Genomic DNA, 21,407 nt, shown 5'->3' with positions numbered 1-21,407 from the left:
TTTTTTATTATTTAATAATTCTTGAGCTACTATGGTGGGAATAGAGCTTAATGCAAATTGAAGAAATACTATTTCACACAGTAGTGTATTCTGTCAATTCTGAATACTTAATTGCTTAGAAGGGGGAGTTAGGAGGGACTTAGTTTTTTTTTTTTTTTAATGTTTTTTTATTATATTACGTTAGTCACTATACAGTACATCCCCGGTTTCCGATGTAAAGTTCGATGATTCATTAGTTGCGTATAACACCCAGTGCACCATGCAATATTACTACCCATCACCGGTCTATCCCATTCCCCCATCCCCCTCCCCTCTGAGGCCCTCAGTTTGTTTCTCAGAGTCCATAGTCTCTCATGCTTCATTCCCCCTTCTGATTACCCCCCCCCTTCTTTATCCCTTTCTTCCCCTACCGATCTTCCTAGTTCTTATAGGAGGGACTTAGTTTTACCTCTCAGACATACATAAATGGCTGGCCAAACAGTGTCACCAACTCAATTACATGACAATATGGACTATCTCTGATTTATTCCAGAAGTGAGAAGATCCTGGTTCTGACACATTCTCTCTGTCTCTCTCTGGACCCCATGAGAATAAATCCACGGAGAAACGTCTACCTTCAATGTCTAATGTCCCTCTCCAAGCTCCGGGAAGCATAGCACGTTTTTGTGGCCAAACCCTTAGCAAAAATGCTAGACAATCCACCTGCCAGCCAGATCATCTTGAGATCACCAGGTTCTCATTTATCAACACTTCTGTATTGAAGGAATTCGGAATCCCACTCTGGCAAAATACTGAGCTTTTCACTGTAATCAGCTTCCTGAAGTTTCACACCATTCACTTGGGTCCTAGGCACCACATGTCCAAGTTATGTTTATAAATTTCTCAAATAAGCAGTCGCCTTCCTTGAAACTTTCTCCTTAACCTCTGAAGGTCTACACTGCAAGAGTACATGAATCATTGGCATCTTTTGGTTCAAACCAATGCATGCTGCATGTGCTGAAATTTAACAAATGAGTTACATTGTTCCTAGTCTTTTGAGTTATTGGACTTCCAAAAAGAACCATAGTGTAGGGTTCTTCCAGCTTTTTGATTTGAAACAAATTTTGCGTTGCAACCCAACACCACACACACACACACACACACACACACACACACACACGAGTTTCGTGAAAAATAGTTTCCTGTATTACATGCAATCCACACTGTTACTCTTTTCTGTTCTGTTCATTTTTTAATGATAGCCCCATTCTTTAAATCACTGGTTCTCAAGCTTAGCTGTCTGCTACTAGAATGACCTGGGAAGTGTTTACAGTTTCCAAAGCCCGGGTCCCACTCCCAGAGATTCTCACTTAATTGGTCTAAGATGTGGCCCAAGTGATGGGATTTTCAATGTCGTCACCAGAAGATTCTAATGTGCAGCCCGGGTAGATAATCTATGCTGTAAGTTGATTTCCTGGCCCACAAATGGGTCTGACTTGCACTTTGAAAAACACAGACAATGAATAATACTAGACACCGATTTCCCAAGACAGTAGCACTTGCAAACAGATTTGTTTATTCACAGGACAAAAGTGTACCAAGGGCTGCTGTCCTGGGCACCCGGGATACAAATATGCTGAAGACACAGTCTCTGCCATTGAAGAAATGACAGCCTCGTTTTCACAAATGGAACATATCCATGTAGCCAACACCCAGATCAAGAAAGAGAGCACTGCCAGCACCCAGAAGCTCCCTTGCACCACCATCCAGTCCCCCACCCCAAGACTAACCACTAACCTGACTGCTAACAGCACAGATTACTTGGGGCTGGTGTTATAATTGAAACAAATGAAATAATTCAGTATGTTCTCTTCTGGGTCTGGATTCTTTAGGTTGACATTCTGTTTGCAGGATATATGATTCAGAGTAGCTCTAGATCATTCGTTGTTCTTGTAGGACAGTATTTCACATCCTGCAAATACAACTCCATTGGTTTATTCATTTTATTGTGGCTGGGCATTTGGGGGGCTTGGTAGTTTGGCCTAATGAACATTCCAGTACCCATGTCAGGTGGATATATACACACATTTTTGTTGGATGCATACCTAGGAATGGAACTTCTAGGCCATAGGCTAGACCTTTGGATAACATGAGAAGATACAGCCATTTTCCAAAATGCTTGCAGTAAGTTACACTTCCATCTGCAAAGTATATGAGTTCCACTTGCTTCACGTCTCTACCAACGCTTACTATTGTCAGTCAGTCTTTTTCATTTCAGCCATTCCAGTGTGTTAAAATGTGCATTTGAAGTAAATTTAAGTAAGAAAGTCAAGATTTTTAAATTTATATGTATAATGGCTCTAAATGGTACATGGAAATTCTCCCTTAACTTGGGGGTTCATAGATGTTCCAAAATCCTACAAGGGGTCTATGTTCTATCTTAGTCATGGTGTCTCTCTCCCTCTCTCTCTCTCTCTCTCACTTTGTGCCCTCCCCCCTTGCCCTGTTCTTGAACCTCTCTGCCTCCGGTATCCAGCCTGGGTCTGACCTGGAGAGACATGCAGCATTTGACTGTGCTCACCTCCAAACGGAATCAGCTTCATGACGAGGTCCATCAATGGCGGAGGAATGGGGTTGGCCTGGAGTTTAATCACCTCTTTGGCTACGGGGTCCTTGATGCGGGCGCCATGGTGAAAATGGCGAAAGACTGGAAAACCGTGCCTGAGAGATTCCACTGTGTGGGAGGCTCCGTGCAGGACCCTGAGTAAGTGCACGTGGAAAATATCCCAGAGAGGGTACCATGGCCTGGGAAACAATATCAGATTCCCTCTCTTTCAGCTTGAGATGCACTGGATTTGAGTCAGGGACAACCAGCTTCCATGCAGAGCTGTAGAGTGGCACAACTCCAGGGGGACCCCATGTACACAGAACACCATTAGGGGACTCAGAACCCCTGGTTCTAGGTGTGATCCTTTACTGTTTCGGTGGCTTACACCATTATTTTTGAGTGCATAAGTCAACCAGTGTAACCAGGTCCCAGAGCAGTAAAGACTATGACCATGACCGATATCCCAGTAGCCCCTCGTGTCCCCTTCCATCATCGTCTCCCCAAAAGTAACCACTATTCTTCTAACTCCATAGAATATTTTGCCCATTTTATACTTACTATAAATGGAATATATCTTGTCTTCTATATCTAGATCCTTTAGCTCAGAATGCTTCAACCACGTTTAGTGTGTACTCATGGTTCGTGTATTCTCGTTGCTAAATCATGTTCTGTTGTGTGACTATAAGATAATTTACTTATTCGTTCTACTTGTGAGGCAACATGAGGATTTGATTTGATGCTGAGTGAGACGGATAGCCATTTGGAGGGATTTGAGTTTACACAGAACCCACCATGCTGGTCTCCTGCACCTACTTTCCTATTAACTTCCCATTACAGCAAGAGGATTGGACAACGAGGACCCCTTTTTATTTCATTTCTGTCCTCATTGATTCATGAGTAAGATGGAAATAGCAACTCTTTTCATCATTATTTTCAATTGAGGTATTGTTTACATACCACAAAACGCACAGAACTTAAATGTGTTCCTTGAGTTTTGATGTATACATTGGGGTAACCACCACCTGATCAAGTGATGGAACATTCCATCACCCCAGAAGGTTTCCTTGTGCCCCCTTCCAGTTAGTTAACCCCCATGTCGCATAGACAGCCATTGTTTTCCTTCCTGCCCCTGTAGATTAGCTTTACCACGTCTTGGACTTTATCTAACTCTAGAATCACACAATATGGATGTGCCCGTTCCTCTGACACAACGTTACGTTTCTGAGATCCATCCAAGTTCCTGTGAGTAGTAGTAGCTCATTCACTCTCATTGCTGCGTAGTAGCCCATTCTGAGAATACACCCTTGCTTACGTCATTTAAGTAATGATAAAATGCATCTCTCTAACCACCCCACCGCAGCCTCACTTCTGTTGGTCATCTGAGCTTGGCCAGAGTCAGACTCTCACAGTACCTCCTTCCTCTCCACTCGCCCTCGGTCCTGGATCCTCTGGCGTTTTGTAGTCAGTTACACAGACCTAGATTCCAGTCTTGATTTCACCAAACTGGACCATACTTTTGACCTCCCTGACCTCTCTTTTAACAATTCTCAACCTTTGTACCCTGGTTCCCATGGCAGGACGGTGAAGTCTGTGGACCCCATCTCCATACGATGTTTTTAGATGCACTAGATAAAATACATAGGACCACAAAGGAAGCCAATGATATTGAAAACCAGGTATAAAAGTTTGTTGAAAACCAAATTTGTGATGAAGTAATAGTTGTCTTTCTCTTATCAACACGTTACCTAAAAAGCTCCCAGTGGCAAGCCTAATGGCCATGATGATTTCAGAGCAGTGATGATGACTGAAATGCTACTCCAAGATACTGGCAGTCATTGTAATGGGATATGAACATCTCTGGGCTCTTGGATGACAAACTCTGAGGAAGTGCTGATACCGCTCTGGCATGAGGCTTGCATTCAAAATCAAAGGAGAAGCTACGTTTTCCTTCTAAGTTAGAAAAATTAATATGTGGCTGGGGGTTCTTCTATCTAAATTCTTACACCAACTGGACATCTCTCCTTATGTCCCCAAAGCAAAAGCCTCTTCTCTCTTTCCGCACCAGTAAAATGCAGCTAATAACTCTTTTCTCACCAGGCTGCTGGGAGACCTTAGTAAGACATAAACGTAAAGCTGGCACCTAGGAGGCACTCAGTAAATGTCACTTTGCCCTTCCCTCTCCTCCATGACTTTGAACGCTCCCAGTTCATGCCTGTGGGGAAAGGAAAGATGATAATCTCCTGGAATTTTGGATACCATAATTGTCTGACTCCTATATGAATTCAAAGTTGTGTGTCCTTGGGGCCCACACTCTCCTCCCAATGTCCCACCCAGTGTTGGGCCAGCATCCTCACTGTTCACTCGCCAGGCCCCCAGAAAGTGGCAGCAAGTGGATGTTGCGGAGCTGTGTGCATTTTCCATGGATCAGACCATGATCTCGTAAGCACAGCTGCCGTCAGCACTGGGTGGAGAAGGAGAGCATCAGAGCAAGACCTTTCTCTAATAATTTTTTTTAAACAGTGCTGCATAAGCCCCACTTCACGTGCCGATAAAATCAGCGGCTCGGCCGCATTCCCGTCCATTTTCCCAAGGCTGCCATGTACCTACATCACTTCTGTTCATCCTTGTGCCCCTCTGCCTGGTCAGACAGACTTCACTGCGGCCCAGACTAGTTGGCTGACTCTGTCAAGGTCACAGAGGCTGTAAGTGTGAGTGAAAGAAGCAGTTAGCTTTTATTGGGCACCTACTACGTGCCACGTGCTTGACACCCGGCCAAGCTTCCCAGCCAGCCAGCCTGTTGAGCCTGTTGACCTCACGCAGCCACGGTATGAATATTTTGCAGAGTGAAGAGCAAAGTGGTCCCAGTTGTGTCTCAGGGAGAAGGGCCTCCTGGGTGGCTGGTGTGAAGCCTTTTACATAAACTGTTTATGTTTCCTGTTTGTAAGTCCAGGATGTATGTATAATCATTGTTACCTCAAAACAGGAGAGGAAGCCGAGATGCAGAAAGCACAAGAAATGTGCTCAAGGCTACAAAGGTCCGACCAGGACTTGAAACAGAGCCCATCTGTAACCCCCTGCTCGTTTCACTAGACGACATTGGCCTTAGGGAGCTCCTACGGTGCCCTCGGGCCCGACATTAGGCGCTACATCAGGCAGCCCCGCTGTCAGCTGGGCAGTGTCCTTACAGGTGAGGAGGGGCTCAGATGGGTTGAGGACATGCCTAGCTATTGAGCAGCCAAACTGGGATCTGAACCCAGGCACTCTGAGGCCAGCACCCCACCACTTAAGGGGCCTCTCAGTATATCTCAGTGATCCCCCACTGGAGAGCTGGTGAGGCTCAGCACATATCAGAAGGGTCTGGGGGCTTCCTCCAGCAAGACCTTCCCTGGGGACTCTGAAAGCCCCACCTAGCGGGTGGGCCCACTCTTCCCAAACTCTATAACTTCTGTCCTGGAGACCCTGTCACTGCCAGAGTCTACAAACAGAGTGACCGAACAGAGATGAGACCGGGAACCACCGTCCAAATGAGAAAGGGAAGGGTAACTCCAAAGTCAACATTCAATGGGTACTGACCGCTGTACTGCCCTCATTAGAGTTCAAAACAATTGTTTGCGTGATTTGGAAGGCCTTGGTACCACGGTGGAAATGTTCTGTATCTGAGTGTCTAGACAATAGCCCGTGGCTAGGGGGCACTAGAAATGTGGCTCATTTGACCTAACTTTAAGTTCCAATAGCACCATGTGGCTGGTGGCTGCCATCTTGGACGGCTCAGCTCTGACGCCCATCTGGTAGTTTCACCGTCCCGGGGAGAATGCTAAATAACGCAAACAGAACAGGAAGTGTAAATCGAGTAACAACTCTGTGAAAGGGTGTCCAGAAGTCGAGCCTGAAAGAGAACCGGGCCAGTCGGCTTGCTCGCTCGCTCGCGGGCCCACCGCTCGCTCCCCCCACACGGACACACCATGACAGGACCCTCCAGCAACCCTGAGGGCTCCCTCAGGTGGCCCTGGGAGCATCAGGCACAGTGCTGCCACCTAGTAAGAGCTGCTCTGAGACAGTCGCCAGGCCAGGCGACACTTCTCTCCCACAGGAGGTTGGCGTGGCTACTCATAGGTGAGGAAACAGAAGGCTCAGGAAGAGGGAGTAAATGGTTCTAGTTCACAGAACCAGCAGCTCCAACGGCTGCCGAAGTCCTGGGCCTGGGACCTCCTTCCCTGTTGCAGAGAGGGGAAGATTGAGAGCAGGGGAAAGGCGTGTGGCGTTTGCTGGTCTCCAGAAGCTCGGGAGGGGCCCGCGCAGGGCTCAGGCGCGGGCGGCGGGAGCGTGTGCCGCACTTAGCTGCACGCCAGCCCCGTCCACGGTCAACAGAAAGGCGTTAGCGGCTACAGTGCTGAGGGGGACGGTCAGCTCAGTCAAGGTGAACGTTGATAGCGGGCCTTCTCTTCCGAGCCGCCCCAGACAAGGATGGATCCTTCATGACCCTCGGGCTCCGTGCATTTGTGAGGTGGGGGGAGGGAGGAGAGCCAGGCGGAGAACATCGGCTGTGACGAGAGACAGTGTCTCTCTCTGTTTCTGAGTGTGTGTAACACTCTGTCGTGATCTCCATCAGTGCTGGACTTGGAGCCAGAGGCAAGGAGTCCATCATGTTACAGTCAGGGCGTGCGAGGCCCAGCAGCTGACAGCCGCCTGGGAACTTTATCCAATACCAGCAGCCTGACTTTCAATGAGAGGAGACCGGAAAGCTCTTGGAGCACGGACCAGAATTGGGCCTCCAGGGGGCAAGAACCTAGTGTGTCTTGTTCCCTGCTGCATGCTCAGTGCCTAGAACTGATCAGGCACCTGGAAGTATTTTCTGAATGAGTGACTGTTCGGCCAGCAGCGCCTGGGTACAAAGAAGATGGCTAAGTGGGGGCAGTTAGGACCAGCAGACCGGCCAGGGGGACTGGGGACGGAGGCCAGCCGTGTTGGAAGGACTCTTTGTCCCCTAGGCACCGTCTGCACCCGCGTCCGCGGCACACCTGCTGCGGGTGCGTGAGCTCCAGGGCCGATGGGCTTGTTGCAGAACTCAGAGCCTGGGACAGCTTGGTCCTTAGGCGACACCCAGGCTGATGTTCAGAGGAGGCCCTCGTCACCTTGAATCACGCTCCTGAGGGGCCGGGAGAGAGGCATCGACAGCCACTTGCCGGGACGTGCAGGGCTGCACAGAAACAGCCCCCGAGCGGGGTGAGTGCCAACTGTCAGGTTTCTAAGTTTCTTCGGCATTAATCTTCCCAGAGAAGCAGCCAATTTGAGAAGCAATTTTCTAAAGCGACTTTATCAGCAGAGTCAGGGAAGGGTGCTCAACGAAAATACGAAGGAAAAATACAACTGCCCGCGAGTGTCTGCACAGAACCAGCCATGTGCAGTGAGCAGAGCAAAGCCAGGCCCGCTCACCCGCCAGGGGCAGCCGCATGTCCCCCGACTACTGAAGCCCCGGGTGAGCTGTTCGCCCCAGACCGTCCCCCCCGCTCCCCTGCACTGTTCATTCCGCGCCCTGGAGGATGTGCAAACTGTGAATTTTAAGTGAATTTGGAAGTGGATGTTAAAACCTGATAGGAATGCCAGAGGCAGCATGGTAGAGAGAGAAGAGGGTGTGCCCAGCACCGAACCAGCTGTGTGACCTTAGACGGGTCACAGCCGAGCTGCAGTCTATCCTGTGTGAGTTAATGCCCACTGGCTGCTGTTACCTGGGAAAGAGAAAACCTCACAGCGCCGCCCCGTTGAGTGTTCTGTGATGGCCACAGAGCAGACATCTAAGACCCTTAAGGGTGGCTGTTACTAGCAGTATTGTTATTATTCTAATAAAACAACTGTCGCATCATAACTAATTATTTCTATCATACAATTGAGGATTCAGAACATAGATAGCATTTCACAGGTGTCCCCTGGGAAGCAGGGACTATTTTTAGACATGAGGCAATTGACCACTTATTTGCAGCAATGTGCAGTGAATATATAAGCCATCCGCAGGTCCCCAAGTTTGTCTTTTATAGGACTTGGCCATGAGACTTCTGTACATATTTTCTAGAAGTTCTGAGAGTAGCTCACACCTCGTGATGGGTACCTCATTTTCTGCAGCAAATGAGTTCTGGAACGTGGTCTGTATGACTAAAGAGCTCAGCAGAGTCTCTTTTGGTTCCACAAGCAACCGTCTCCTATTTCAACCTTTTTTTGAGAGAGAAAGAGAGAGAGAGCCCGAGTGCATATGCGCACACACGCGGGGTGGGGGGGCGGTGCAAAGGGACAGGGAGAGAGAATCGCAAGCAGGCTCCATGCCTAGCACCGATCCCGATGCAGGGCTCCGTCTCATGACCCAGAGATCCTGACCTGAGCCCAAATCAAGATTCCCATGCTTAACAGACTGAGCCGCCCAGGCGCCCCGTATTTCAACCTTACAAATTGACTTTTCCTAAGCAAATAAGGATTTGCTGTTCCTTTAAAATAAGGATGGATTGCATTCCTTTTCTTAGAAAAGCAAAATATGGTCACTGTAGGAAAATCAGAAAATACAAGTGAGCCAAAAAAAAGAACTAATAAGAAACACCGGCAAATACGTTCCTCCACTCACCCAAGGGCATTATGCCCACTGAGAAGCCTCCGTGAGAGAGGAGGAATGGTGTTCTCTCTCTCCCAAGCTTGTCTCCTCTGCAATTCAACCAAGCCTTTTAATTTCATTTCGAAGTGACTTCACATTCCAAGAGGAATCCACTGCTCTCTCAGGGGTTACTCCCCGAGCTTTCAGTGGGCAATTCACACAGCAGGGTAGCGCTGGCAGGGTTTTGGAGCAGGCCATGCCTCCAGGGCACTAAACAAGCCAGACACCCCGGGGGACTTGGAATGGCCTTCAACACCTGCCCACACCCCAAGCCCAAGGTAATGGGATAGTTTACGAATCCTAACACAAGGTGGTGTGTCTGTGCCCACTCCAGTCTGTCTTCTACTTTCCAAGATGAGGACAAAATGCCAACCATCCCTTCCTCCAACCCTCTCACAAATACACTCCCTCATCCCTTAGGCCAAACGGCAGGCAGCCTGGGCTCTAGTTTCCTCTTCTGCAGGGAAGGGGGCGGCCGAGGGTCAGTAGTCAAAGCTCAAGGTGGCTGTGGAGGGGATCTGCATCAGCTGAAGCCCCCATAGCCATGGTGTGAGTGAAGGTCGTCTCCAGTTTGGTCCAAAACAGATTTCTCTCCTTCTATCCTAAGAGATCATTTCGGCCCTCGTTCATTTACGGGAACCCCCATTGCATGTCGGCTGTGGATCTCATGCCCAGCTACAGTGGCCGTCCCATCTCTGGTTCTTAGCCAATCGAAGAAATATTTCCAGTTTTCTCCCAGGGAAGCAATGTCACTTTTCTGCCAGATTCCAAATTGACTTGTAAAGGGACTGTCACTTGGTGAACTCCAGTGCGTAAGTGCCCTGGGTGCAAATGGGGGTTAAAAAAAAGATTTTTTTTTTTTGATCCCAGCTTGTGTTTTGAATCCTTGTGATAATAGGGAGTATTGCATTTGACAAATGACTAGCGATGCTTTGTAATACCTAGAATGACTATGACTCAGGGTAACAGTCTTTAGTTGTTGGCTTGTGAATTTGCTTCTTGAATTTCTCAAGGTGGCCTGGCCTGAACGATAGGAAAGGGGCTCAAACTCAACACAGGACTCAGAGCCAGGGTCTGTTTCTGGTGTGGGCTCTGCCATCATCCTCTCTTCCCTCCAGCTGTGCTTCTTGGAAAGTTCCAGAGTCCCTGAGGCTCCACTCTGAAAGGAAAGCCTTCATTCTGGATCTGCGTGCCTATCTGTGTAGAATCTCAGCAGTAGAACGTGGCCTTTCACTCATACCTGAGGTCTGGATGTTCCAGAAGCCTCCAGCAAGGTGACCAGCAAACCTGTAGAACAGAATCCACGGTTTTCCCGGCTGCTTTTCTCAGAGCCTGTGAGCCATGACAAAAACGGAATGTGCTTACAACAGAAGCCCGGGAAATTTTCTAATGAGTGGGGGTGTTGGCCTCAGGTTCAAATTGAACATATGCAAATAATTTAGATCTGTGCTATCCAGTATAGAAGCAACTAACCAGCCACAGGTGGCTATTGAATACAATTAAATTTAAATTAATTATTAAAATTAAATTTAATTAAAAATTCAGTTCCTCACACTTGCCACGTTTCAAATGCCCCATAGCCACATGTGGCCAGTGACTACAGTATCGGACAGTACAGATAGAGAACATCTCCATCATTGCAGAAAGTTCTATTGGCCAGCTCTGGTCTAGACGCTTGCGAATATATGATGTGTATGAGTGTGTGTGTATATTTTATCTGCACAGCAATTCTTCTGTGTAGGCAGTAATATCTCCATTGTACAGGTAAGGAAAATGAGCTCAGATAGTTCAAATGCTTTGCCCATAACTGGACCTTCTTTCTACCCACATAGCTACCTATGGGCTAGAGCCCGGATGATTGTTGGTCCTGTATCAGCTCACCTGTTACATTTCTGACCGTGTTGTGAGTAAATAGCATCTTTTTTTGAGAGATCTAGCTAGCAACCTTGCATACTCTGACTGCCAGAGCTGGCCTCATGCTTGCTGTCCACCAAACTGGGTGATTTCCGCAGAACGTGGCACCCCACCTCCACCACCACCACCAGATCCCCGTGGCCAGCGGGTATCTCATGCATCATTCACCACAGCATCTACGCAGAGTGCGTATAATAGCAGCGCTCCGCGAAACTATTAAAGCGTATATTTTGAAAGTTCCTCAGAAGAGTATTGACTTTACCAATGAGCCACAGGGTAAGCTTCAACAAGCCCTCCCAGGTTTGTGGCTTTGGTTCCAAGGGTCATGCAGAACCAAGGCTTGGCTCTGAGCTGGGTGTGCGGTCATCTTTTTGTAGATGGGCCCTACAAGATGTGTGTTTTAAAATACCCACCATTTTATGCTCCAAAATAAAATATCATGTCAAGGGAGGATATTCACATAGGGGAAAGCCCACGAAGGGGAGCTAGTACCATGCATGATCCAGGCACTGTGCTCCATGTTTTCGGACGTGGTCTGATTTAATCTCACAAAACCCATCCGTGATGACAGTGAGACTTAAAAGTATACTTAAAATAATTTGCCCAAGCTCTCCTGACCAGTAAGCATAGAAGAGAATTCTAACCCAAACAGGTTTATTCCGGAAGTCTGGAGTCTTTCCATTACACTGTGCAGTCCTCTGATGTAGTTTACTTTATCGTGTTTCTGATGCGAGATCATTTGAGCACCTTGCCTTCCAAGGAGGCCAAATCCAGGAAGGAGATTGGTTGTGTGGAAAGTCAGTTGAGGAGTGCTTAGGCTGACCCTCCACGGTACTCCAACTCTGTGACAAAAGAGGCTTCCAAATTCCCCTGATCTTTCAAGGAGTGCTCCTTCACTAGGATTAATTAACCCCATTTCAGCTTTTTTTATGATGGTAATAGCAATCATAATAGCCATAACTTCTATTTATCAAGATACTTAGCACTTCAAATAAAGGCTCCTGTCCCAAAGGTAGAACCAGAGGTGAGACTTGGGTGCCTACAATTTTTTGAGAGATGATCCCAGGAAACACCAGTGAGGACTGGAGATGTGAGACAGGGAGGAGGGAAAGAGCCAGTCGGGAGTGCACTGATGAGGAAGTTGCCACCATGGGCGACAGGCTCAATCCCACTGGGGACATTGAGTTGTCCCACTGAGGAACAGGGATGCCAGTGTATGCTCATCTATCACTTTCTATCCAAATCACTGGTAGGGGGTGGGGTTCAATCCCTGACACTTTGGGGCTGCTCAGCACCTCGGCTGAGCAGGCTCCCATGGTGTGGGGGGAAGCTCCAAGACAGCAGCTGGGAGATGCCGTTACCTGAGGTGGGAACCAGTCAGAATACATGGGAGCCGCAGCTGCAGGTGAACTCAGACGGGGCGTGGAAGAAACGAGAAGGGCGTGAGCAGCATCTGCTCCATTTCCCTTCCACACAGAAGGTATAGGTAAGGGGCATAGGCAAGGTGCTCAGGCTCGCACCGTGGGTCTGACTGATTAGCCCCAAAGCCCCTGCTCTTCCTGGTACCCAGAGCTGCCTCCAAACCCTAAGTACATGTGCCCATCCCTTACCATATCTCCTCATCACTTGGCCCTCAGGAAAATACCATCCACTGGCAAGCTGGTGCTGAGCCTCACCACCGATGCGTGTGAGGGGAAAGAAAATTTCGTCCGCTACCTTGAGCACGTCCAAGCTGTCATCACAGTCAATGCCACCAGGAGAGGAGACCTGAACATCAACATGACTTCCCCGATGGGCACCAAGTCCATCTTGCTGAGCCGGCGTCCAAGGGATGACGACTCCAAGGTGGGCTTTGACAAGTGGCCTTTCATGACCACCCACACTTGGGGGGAAGACGCCCGAGGAACCTGGACCCTGGAGCTGGGGTTTGTCGGGAGCACGCCCCAGAAGGGGGTGCTGAAGGAGTGGACACTGATGTTGCATGGCACGCAGAGCGCCCCTTACATCGACCAGGTTGTGAGGGATTACCAGTCCAAGCTGGCCATGTCCAAGAAGGAGGAGCTGGAGGAGGAGCTCGGCGAAGCTGTGGAGAGAAGCCTGGAGAGCATCCTGCACAAGAGCTAGGGCTGCAGCCGGGCCTCCATCACCTCCCTCCCTCCCCCATCTCTGCCTCTCTGTCCTTGGTCCACCCTCTGTCAGGAACCGAGCAACTACTGTCACCCTCACATAAGCGACTCCACCCTCTTGATCTGAAGCTTCGCTCACTGTCCATGATTCTTTTCGTCACAATGGACGCCATCTTTTTACTTCTATGCCCCAAATACAGTGTTCCAACCAAAACCTATGTCCCATTTGTGACTCTAAAGTTCTTTATTTGTGTCATTCAAATAGGTGATAGCCAGCAAACAAAACTGGGACAGCTTTCTCCTCCATTTTGTTCATATCTGAGAAGAGAATGCATTTAAAAAGCCACATGCAGTGACTCCAAGAATGCTTATTCATGGTCTCGACTGAGGACCTGTTACATAAAAAGGGAAAGATAATAACAGAAGGTGAGCTCTGAATGTCTAAAGCACAACAGATGCTATAAGTCCTTTGGGGGAAAATGTTTTGAACTTAGCAAGATTTTTCAGTGACATAGATCTTTGAAGGGGGTGTGTGATGCAAAAGACAGCATCCATGGCGGCCCCAGTCACTGGCTGGGGAAGAAAGGGTCCAAAAGTATGAGCGTTGGAAATCATACCACCAACACCAACAGCATAACTTGTCCTACTCAGCCCGTGTGATCCATATAAAACCTAAGTAGCGTGGCTTTCTTTTTCACCAGCTGCTGCTCTGTTATGGTAGAATTTGCTAGAGAAGCCCAAATTACTCAGTTTGTATAGAAATCATGCCAGCCCCAATTTTCTGGGGTTCCTCACATAGCTATCCAAAAGAAAAAAAGGCAAGGCAAGTCTGGCAACACGTCTAGGAAAGAATAGCTCAGTGGCTTAGCACACAGGGAATGTTCCTCTTCCTAAATCACTTTGGAGCTTCTGAATCAGATTAAGTGAGAAGCGAGATGAGTATTTTGGGCACACATATACTTGGGCTTTGATTTCTTAAACAAATGGTTGTGATTCTTTGATGTGTTGGGGAAGTGGCCTCCGTTCTGGAAGAGCTGTGTGAAGGGGGAGTGTTTGAAGATGTGGACCTCCATTTGTGTGGAGCCTCTTCCGCCAAAGGGGGGAATGCTGACCCAACCCCCAACAACGTGAGGCCTGAAGGAAGTAAGAGAAGACCTCTGTAGGGAAAGCACAGTTACCGTGTTGACAACTAAGCAGCCCGTGAAGATGTTTAACATGCAACCCAAAGGTGACACACTCTTCCCCCTGTCGACCCCGAAAGACACAACACCATTTCATTACCAAATAGAAATGGCTTTCTATTGGACCCGTCATCACTTTGTTTTTCTCCCCAAGGATTGGCCCCTTCATTGGTTTGATTCGATTCCCAGGAACTGATTAACCACTTCTGGCTGCACTTCTCCCTTCCCACGGGAGTGTGTAGCTAAGCTCGGAGTTCCTTTCCTTAAAGCCAGCAACACAAGGGCACCAGGTTCCATTCCTTGAAAATGGCAACTTTAAGAGAAAACTCTGGAAAACCCATTTTCTTTCTTTTCTCCCCCCCACCAATATTGGCATGAATTTCTGTCTTCTCTAACACCATATGACCTTCTCTATATAATGCTTTAAAATGTGATTATATTTATGATTTTTAAAAGAAGTTTATTACCTGTTGCGAAGGTCTTTTTAAACCAGCTTAGATTTAAAGAAAAATTAATGGAAACCATTAAAAATTCATTTCATATTAACAGTCTGAAAATAAACCAAAGGACATTATGTGTGCATATGTGTATAAGTGCACACAGAAATATATATACATATGTAGACTACATACATGTGTGTATGTATGTGTGTATATATATATACACTGTATAAATGTATATATACACATATACCTAAAATGTGTGTATGTGTATTTATTGAAGAAACCAACACCATATTCATCTCTAAAAGAATATTCAGAGAATATCAAGATGATTCTGGCTGAAGAAAAAGGCCGGTGGAAATTCAGGTGAAAATGTTCATTGATTCCCATTGCATCACCTCTGTAATTTTGCAGCTTTCTGTATAAACATTAAATATCTTATATAGCAGCAAAAATATAAAATAGTTGTCCATATTTTCACAGCTGTGGTGTAATTTATGAAATCAGAGAGTAACTTATCAGCTTCTTAATAGAAATGGCAAGTTTTGATATGAGTATACAGTATATAAAAATATATATAGTGCTATTTAAAAATATTTGGTCTCTATTTCATTTTTTGCACCAGCATTAACACAGAAATATGTCTAGCTAGTGAGGTTTTTAAGATATCCCTGGATCCTAAGGCAAGAGACAGTTATGTATAATCACTTATTTTAAAAAATGAAAATAAGTGAATAATGATGAATCAAGTCAACATTGTTACTCCCTGTGACAAAATTTTATAAGTAAATTAAAAAAGACATGTTGTAAATTAGGAGACTCAACAATAAAACATTACCTTCCAGAAATTATGTGGGATGTGATAAATATTACATAAAAACACTTTCATCCATTCTAAGAGCAGATAATAAAAAGTTGCCAAAGAGAGATCTAAAAAGCCTGCTTTCATAAAATATGCCTGAGAGATTTAAAATCAGCGAATAAATCACATACAAATTACGATCTGCAGCAGCATTTTTCAAACTCAAGTTATATGCCATTAACAAGTTGTAAAAAAAAATTTAGGGAGTCAGGACTAACATTTTGGAATAGAATAAAACAGAATAGAATAGAAACAAAATGAATAGAATTGATCATGCATATTAGTGCGTATTGAAATATTGGGGGGGTGTCTGGAAATCGAGAATGTACCTGTGTGTATATGTGTGTATTGGCTTACAAGGCAAATATTTCTTACTGTGGGTCATGGTCAAAAAACTTTTAGAAAGACTATTCTAGAATATATTCATCAAGCTAGACTGAGTTAAGCTGCAGTAACAAACAGCCCCCAAATTTCAGTGGCTTAACACTGCAAAGATTTACTTCTCATTCACATGAATTCCTCTGAGGGTTCAGGAGACTCCCCGAGGCCACAGACTCAGGGAGTCAGGCTGCTTTAATCTTCAGTCTTATGGTTTGTTATCATACCCAAGACCGCTAAATCGCCACACAGAAGAGAACCCCCGGAGGACTCTTATCCACTCCTGTGTTCAGCCGGAAGGAGACACACTTGCCATTTGAGCTACTCTGCATTGGCCGATACTGTCAGTGACCCCGCCTAAAGGCAAGACAGCTGGGAAATGTAGGACATCTAATGGAATACTTGACGAGCATTGGAGAGAGCTCGACATGCTCTTAAAATGTATTAAGCACCGATTTACATGGCCACCTCTCTTCACAGATAGTACTGTGAACAGTATTACAAACTAGCTGTCACCCATGTGACCACAAGCTATTCTAAAAATCTTAATAGTTATTAACAAAATACTAGTGTATTGTATTTACCATGGTTCATTGTAAAAACAATGTTTAAATGTGTCCTATGATCTAATACTTCTCAAAACCAATTAGTAAAATCTTAAGAGAGGCTGTGACCAAAAACAGACAGTGAAGGTATAAGGTCCAAAGACTGAGGTTGTGACAAACCGAGATGCTGCTTTTCTATATTTAAGCTCAAAACTGACTTCCAAAAGATTGAGTTAAAACTGATCATTCTTATAGTGTTATTACTGTACTGTCATTGTTAATTTCGACTTACAATTAGTAAGAGTGGTTTTCATGTAATCAATGCCTTTCATTGGCTGGACTGAAAACCACATACTACAGAACCTTTGGGAAACATAGTTCAGCATTTTAGATTTAGAGAGGGAAATGCTTAATTGGGGAATTGGTGCTCTCATAGCCACAGTAAGTTCTTGCATGCAAAGAGTTTAATTTGATAGAAATTTCTGAAAATCAAAATGCCAAGATTAAAGACAGTGGTTGTGAGAGCGAATGAGGGGTTCTAAAAACTCTGAGAGTTTGAAATAACAGCAGCACAGAATGTGTCCTGGACCAAGGAAGATGATTTGGCTGCAGCCAGCTGGGTGGTTCTCTGTCTCCAAAGAAGGACTGAGTCAACAGAAAAGGTGGGGAGAGGGACCAACACTCAGCACGTGGGAGCTTACAAAAATGGAGAAACGGGGGAACAAAAGTTGCTGGATGGGATCTGGAGGTGTTAAGGGTAGGGAAACACACAGGCTTGGTATAAAGGGGAATTCCAGTCTCTGAAGAGCTGAAGTCTAATGAGCACAGAGCCCAGTGCATGGGAAGCCACCCCTGGTCAACACCACCCACCTGCCAATGGTCAGATTCCATGCCCACCCACAGCCTCCTAAGCCTTATTTGGCTTCCCAAGGACATTAACACCAGGAGAGGGGATAACAAGCACAAGGGATACCAGTACCTGGATCTCTCCGGAGAAAGATCCCCTCTTTCCATTGCAAATTAAGTAGTTCTTAAGTTCTTCCACTAGTCTCTTATCTATTTAGTTGCCAAGAGACCCTTTCCTTGAGTTCAAAAAACTCCAGTTGAAAGTTGAATTTGCTTGTGGATTCATAAGGGACCAGGAATCAACGTTTAACCTGAGGGAAGTTCTCCAAGCCAGCCTGCCAGCCTCATTTTCCTCTTAGAAGAATCTCACTGCTTTGAACCTGGGGTAGAATGAACTAAGGGTGAGAAATGCATGTGGCCCAAAGAGATGAAGACTTTGTATTGCTAAATTCTTCATGTTCGCACTACCTGGGTTGGGGTGGGTTGGGGGTGATTGGAAATCTCAGACCACAGAGTTTTAAATGCCTCAACAGCCAATGAGTCTGGGAATTCCTTTGGTTGGATGTTAACTGACACTGATTTCCACCATGGAGACCTCAGACCAACCTGCCCTCGCCATCCCAAGTGTGGGTGACCCACCTCACAGAGGGTCAAAGATGTCCCTCTGTACCCAAGAGAATCCGCACTGGCTACTCCAATCTGGACAGAAGGCAGAGGCTGCAACTTGGTTTTTTTCCCCTCTGGAGCTTCTGACTGACCACAGGTGACAGATAAGCCAGCTAGGCAGCTCCTGATTGCATGAATCCAAGTTTGCAAGCGAAGGGGTGGTGTGACTAGTGAGGGTAGCGGCACAGCAGAGTTATTGTCCGGGGATGTATCTCATGGAAGAACATACATCTCAACTCAAAAGCCCTGTTTGTTTGAATAAAATATAAGCCAGTGTGGGGTTTTTGTGGCATTTATTTGCTTTCGTCCAAGTATGAGAAATTGAAGTCAAGCATTGGTACTAATCAAGGTATCTGAACGACATCCTTTATCATCAACGTGCCAGATGTCATGAGTTTTGAGATGACTTCCTTCACCAACAACACCCCAACTACAAACCTATGGTACAAAAGTTGCAGGAAAACTAGATTCTAATGGTTGCTTGGAGATGTCTTCTTATAAGATTTAAGTCAAGGAGAGACCTAAATGGAACTTTCCAATATGAAAGGGAAAGGAAGAAACGAGTAGAGATGCCAGGTTAGAAATGTCTTCTGATATGTAAATTTATTTTATAATAGACCCTGTTGGAGCATGTCCTACCTCGGGGCTCAGCAAACTACACTCCAGAGACCTAATCCAGCCTTCTGTTTTTATAAATACACTTGTATTGCAAACAGTCATGCCTGTGGGCTTTCGTACTGTAGTATTTTAGCATGTTTTCATGCTAAAGCAGCAGGGTGGAGTAGTCCTAACAGAGGCTGTACAGCCTATAATCTGGCCCTTTGTAGAAAACGCTTGCCAATCTAGCTCCTTGGCCTGGCCCGGAGGTCACCTGTAGACCGTTTCCACACACGCCGAGGATGCTCTCTCTGCTGGGGGTGTTCTCTGACTGCAGAGATGCACCGGACCTGATGGGCAACAGGCAGAAGTGTCGGGAATCAAGGCCCCGGGCCTGGGGCCACCCGTACCTGTGGAAGGATGGGAGCTGGTGCATACATATCCCAGCTTCCTCACCTCCTGTTGGGACAGTTTGAAGGTTTTCTACCTGGTCTCTTCAGGGGTTCCCAGTGGGATGGAGCCCAGGTGCCCACACAGTGGCTGGCCGGTTAATGCAGCCCGTGTTGGTGTCTCCCTTCCCTGCCTCACACCTTTTCCTGCACCAGTCAGGAGGGAGGAATCCCACCCATGATGTTAACAGGAAAGAGTGACCTAAGCACCATAAAGTGAGTATGAAGATGTGTGACCTACTTAATTAGAAAGGCAAAGAGAACACTAAAGAACACGGACCAAGTAGTCTAATACATGCAAGTCGGGGGCTCACTGTGAAGGGGAAGGAAGCTCTCTGGGACCATGGTGGGGTCCCTGGGAGGGGCACCACCCACCCAACTCCCCCACATGCCCAGAGCTGGTGCGTGAGTGCAGGTGCACGGCCTGGAAGGCCCAGACCTCTGAAGAGGGGTGTCAACTGCTTGCTGCAAGCATGTCTGGGGGGACTGTAATGAGGCCGGTTCTGCAAATTTTGGAAAAGTTGAAAACTGGATACGGCAGCTGCCACGGGAAGGAATGGCTGCTGCGGGGGGATGAGGACAAACAAGAAGGAGCAGGTCCCCTCCCCCTCCTGCAGCCTTTCCCTCCTCTGCTCCCAGGGAGACACTGGCAAAGCAAGGACACGGGCGCAGGGTCCAGCCCTGGCACCGGAGTGTGGGGAGGGCAGGCTTGTAGCTAGGGGACAGGTGCTTCCTAATAGCACTCTGAGTTCCTGTGATCACGGCTCTAATACCACGTGCATCCAGGACCCTGCATAGGGTCTGCTTTGGGATCTCTGAGGTTGCACGCGACAAAACCCAACTCTAACTAATGGAAACAAATAAGCAGCACGTCCAAAGCATGTGGAGTAGCTCTCAGAACTCAAGGAAAGTCGGAAGAACCAGGCTAAACGAGCCTAGGAAAGGGATAGAGAGATAGGAGCAACCCCAGGGAGAGGGAGACACAGACGGAATGAGTGGGGAGAGCATCAGAACGCCCCTATCGCTGGCCAGCTCCAGAATTTCCAGCCTCAGTTTTATTGGGCTCGGATTGCCAATTCCAACAGCGAGTCTGGTTTGAGACACTTGCCCACCCCACAGCCAGAGGAAGGCAGGATGTCTTGACAGTCTGATCAAGGCTGTACCCAGTGTAGGAGGAGCCGCTCCTCAGTACAGTCGGGCCGCCCCCTGAGGAGTGGGGCTTGTTGCTGGGCACATGCCGAGCAAGCAGATGTCTTAGGTTGGGTCCTCCCAGAAGCTAAGTCTGAAACAAGGTCAAGCTGTTTATTGGAAAGGAGCTTCTAGATACAGGGAGCAGGAAAATAAGACAGGGATGGAAGGAGACTGATTCGGGGCATATGGGTGAGTGGGTTTCTCTGTGGTATCTGAAGCTCGCTGGGGAGAGTGCAGAATACCTGAGTTATCCCAATGGAGGGGAGAGAGAGCTGGGCGATTTGGGCACCAGGTCCTGTCCATCCTGGTTGAGGGCTGCTCCCGGGAGCACGAAGGTCAAGTGCTCCCAGCCTGCCAGGTCAGGTGTGTAGACTTCCTATGACCACAGCAGCCGCTAAGGCAGACTCACATGTGCTTGGCATGAGAAACTTGAGGAAGTAGGCGTGAACTAGAACAGCAAGGGTCAGGGGATCTGGGGGATCAGCACCCAGCTCACAGGACAGCAGTGACTGGTCACTGACTCAAATGCTGGGTGAATGGGAGGAGTGGGCAGCTGGGATTCAGCTTCTTTATGGGGGAGGCAGCTTCGGGAGACTCTCAGCCCTGGACTTGAGGCTGAGTCAGAGAAGAGGAGGCTGGGACCAGACTCACGGTTAGGACCAGCCACCTGCAGTGCTGGCATTTAGGTACCTTGGGGCTTGTCGAAGCTCTGGTGTCCTCTTGTCATTGAGGCTACAGGGAGGCCTGCTCTGAGTCCCCATGTTTACTGACAAGGAATGCTGTGTATAAAAGTGAAGGTTTTGTTTCCAGAGATCTCAGGGAGAGGGGTAAGCTAGAACGTGAACCCATACTGCAGCTCCCTGGGGAAAACAGAACCAAGCAGGGTAAGTGGAGAGAAGCAGGTAAGAAAAGAGCAAGCAGGGTTCTAGGGGACTGGAGACAACTAGCCCAGTTAGACCCCAAAGTGCCTATTGCAGACAGCCCCACA

The 21,407-nt window shown here is 47.2% G+C and overlaps 1 protein-coding gene across 2 annotated transcripts in view; it reads left to right on the top strand.

The window, feature by feature from the left end:
- Window positions 1-13,455, top strand: part of PCSK2 (proprotein convertase subtilisin/kexin type 2) — a 253,195-nt gene extending 239,740 nt beyond the window's left edge. For both annotated transcript variants that reach the window (XM_008710012.2, XM_008710011.2), the window contains 2 exons: window positions 2,516-2,743; window positions 12,773-13,455. In XM_008710012.2, coding sequence (XP_008708234.2) covers window positions 2,516-2,743; window positions 12,773-13,259 — 715 coding nt within the window. In that variant the 3' untranslated portion in view covers window positions 13,260-13,455. The remainder of the gene's footprint in view (window positions 1-2,515; window positions 2,744-12,772) is intronic.
- Window positions 13,456-21,407: the final 7,952 nt, after the last annotated feature.

Source organism: Ursus maritimus, unplaced genomic scaffold (genome assembly GCF_017311325.1).
Source record: "Ursus maritimus isolate PB19 unplaced genomic scaffold, ASM1731132v1 scaffold_22, whole genome shotgun sequence".
In the NCBI taxonomy this organism is placed as follows: Eukaryota; Metazoa; Chordata; class Mammalia; order Carnivora; family Ursidae; genus Ursus; species Ursus maritimus.
Note: the sequence above shows the minus strand (reverse complement) of the source record. Positions and strands in the feature narration are given on the sequence as shown.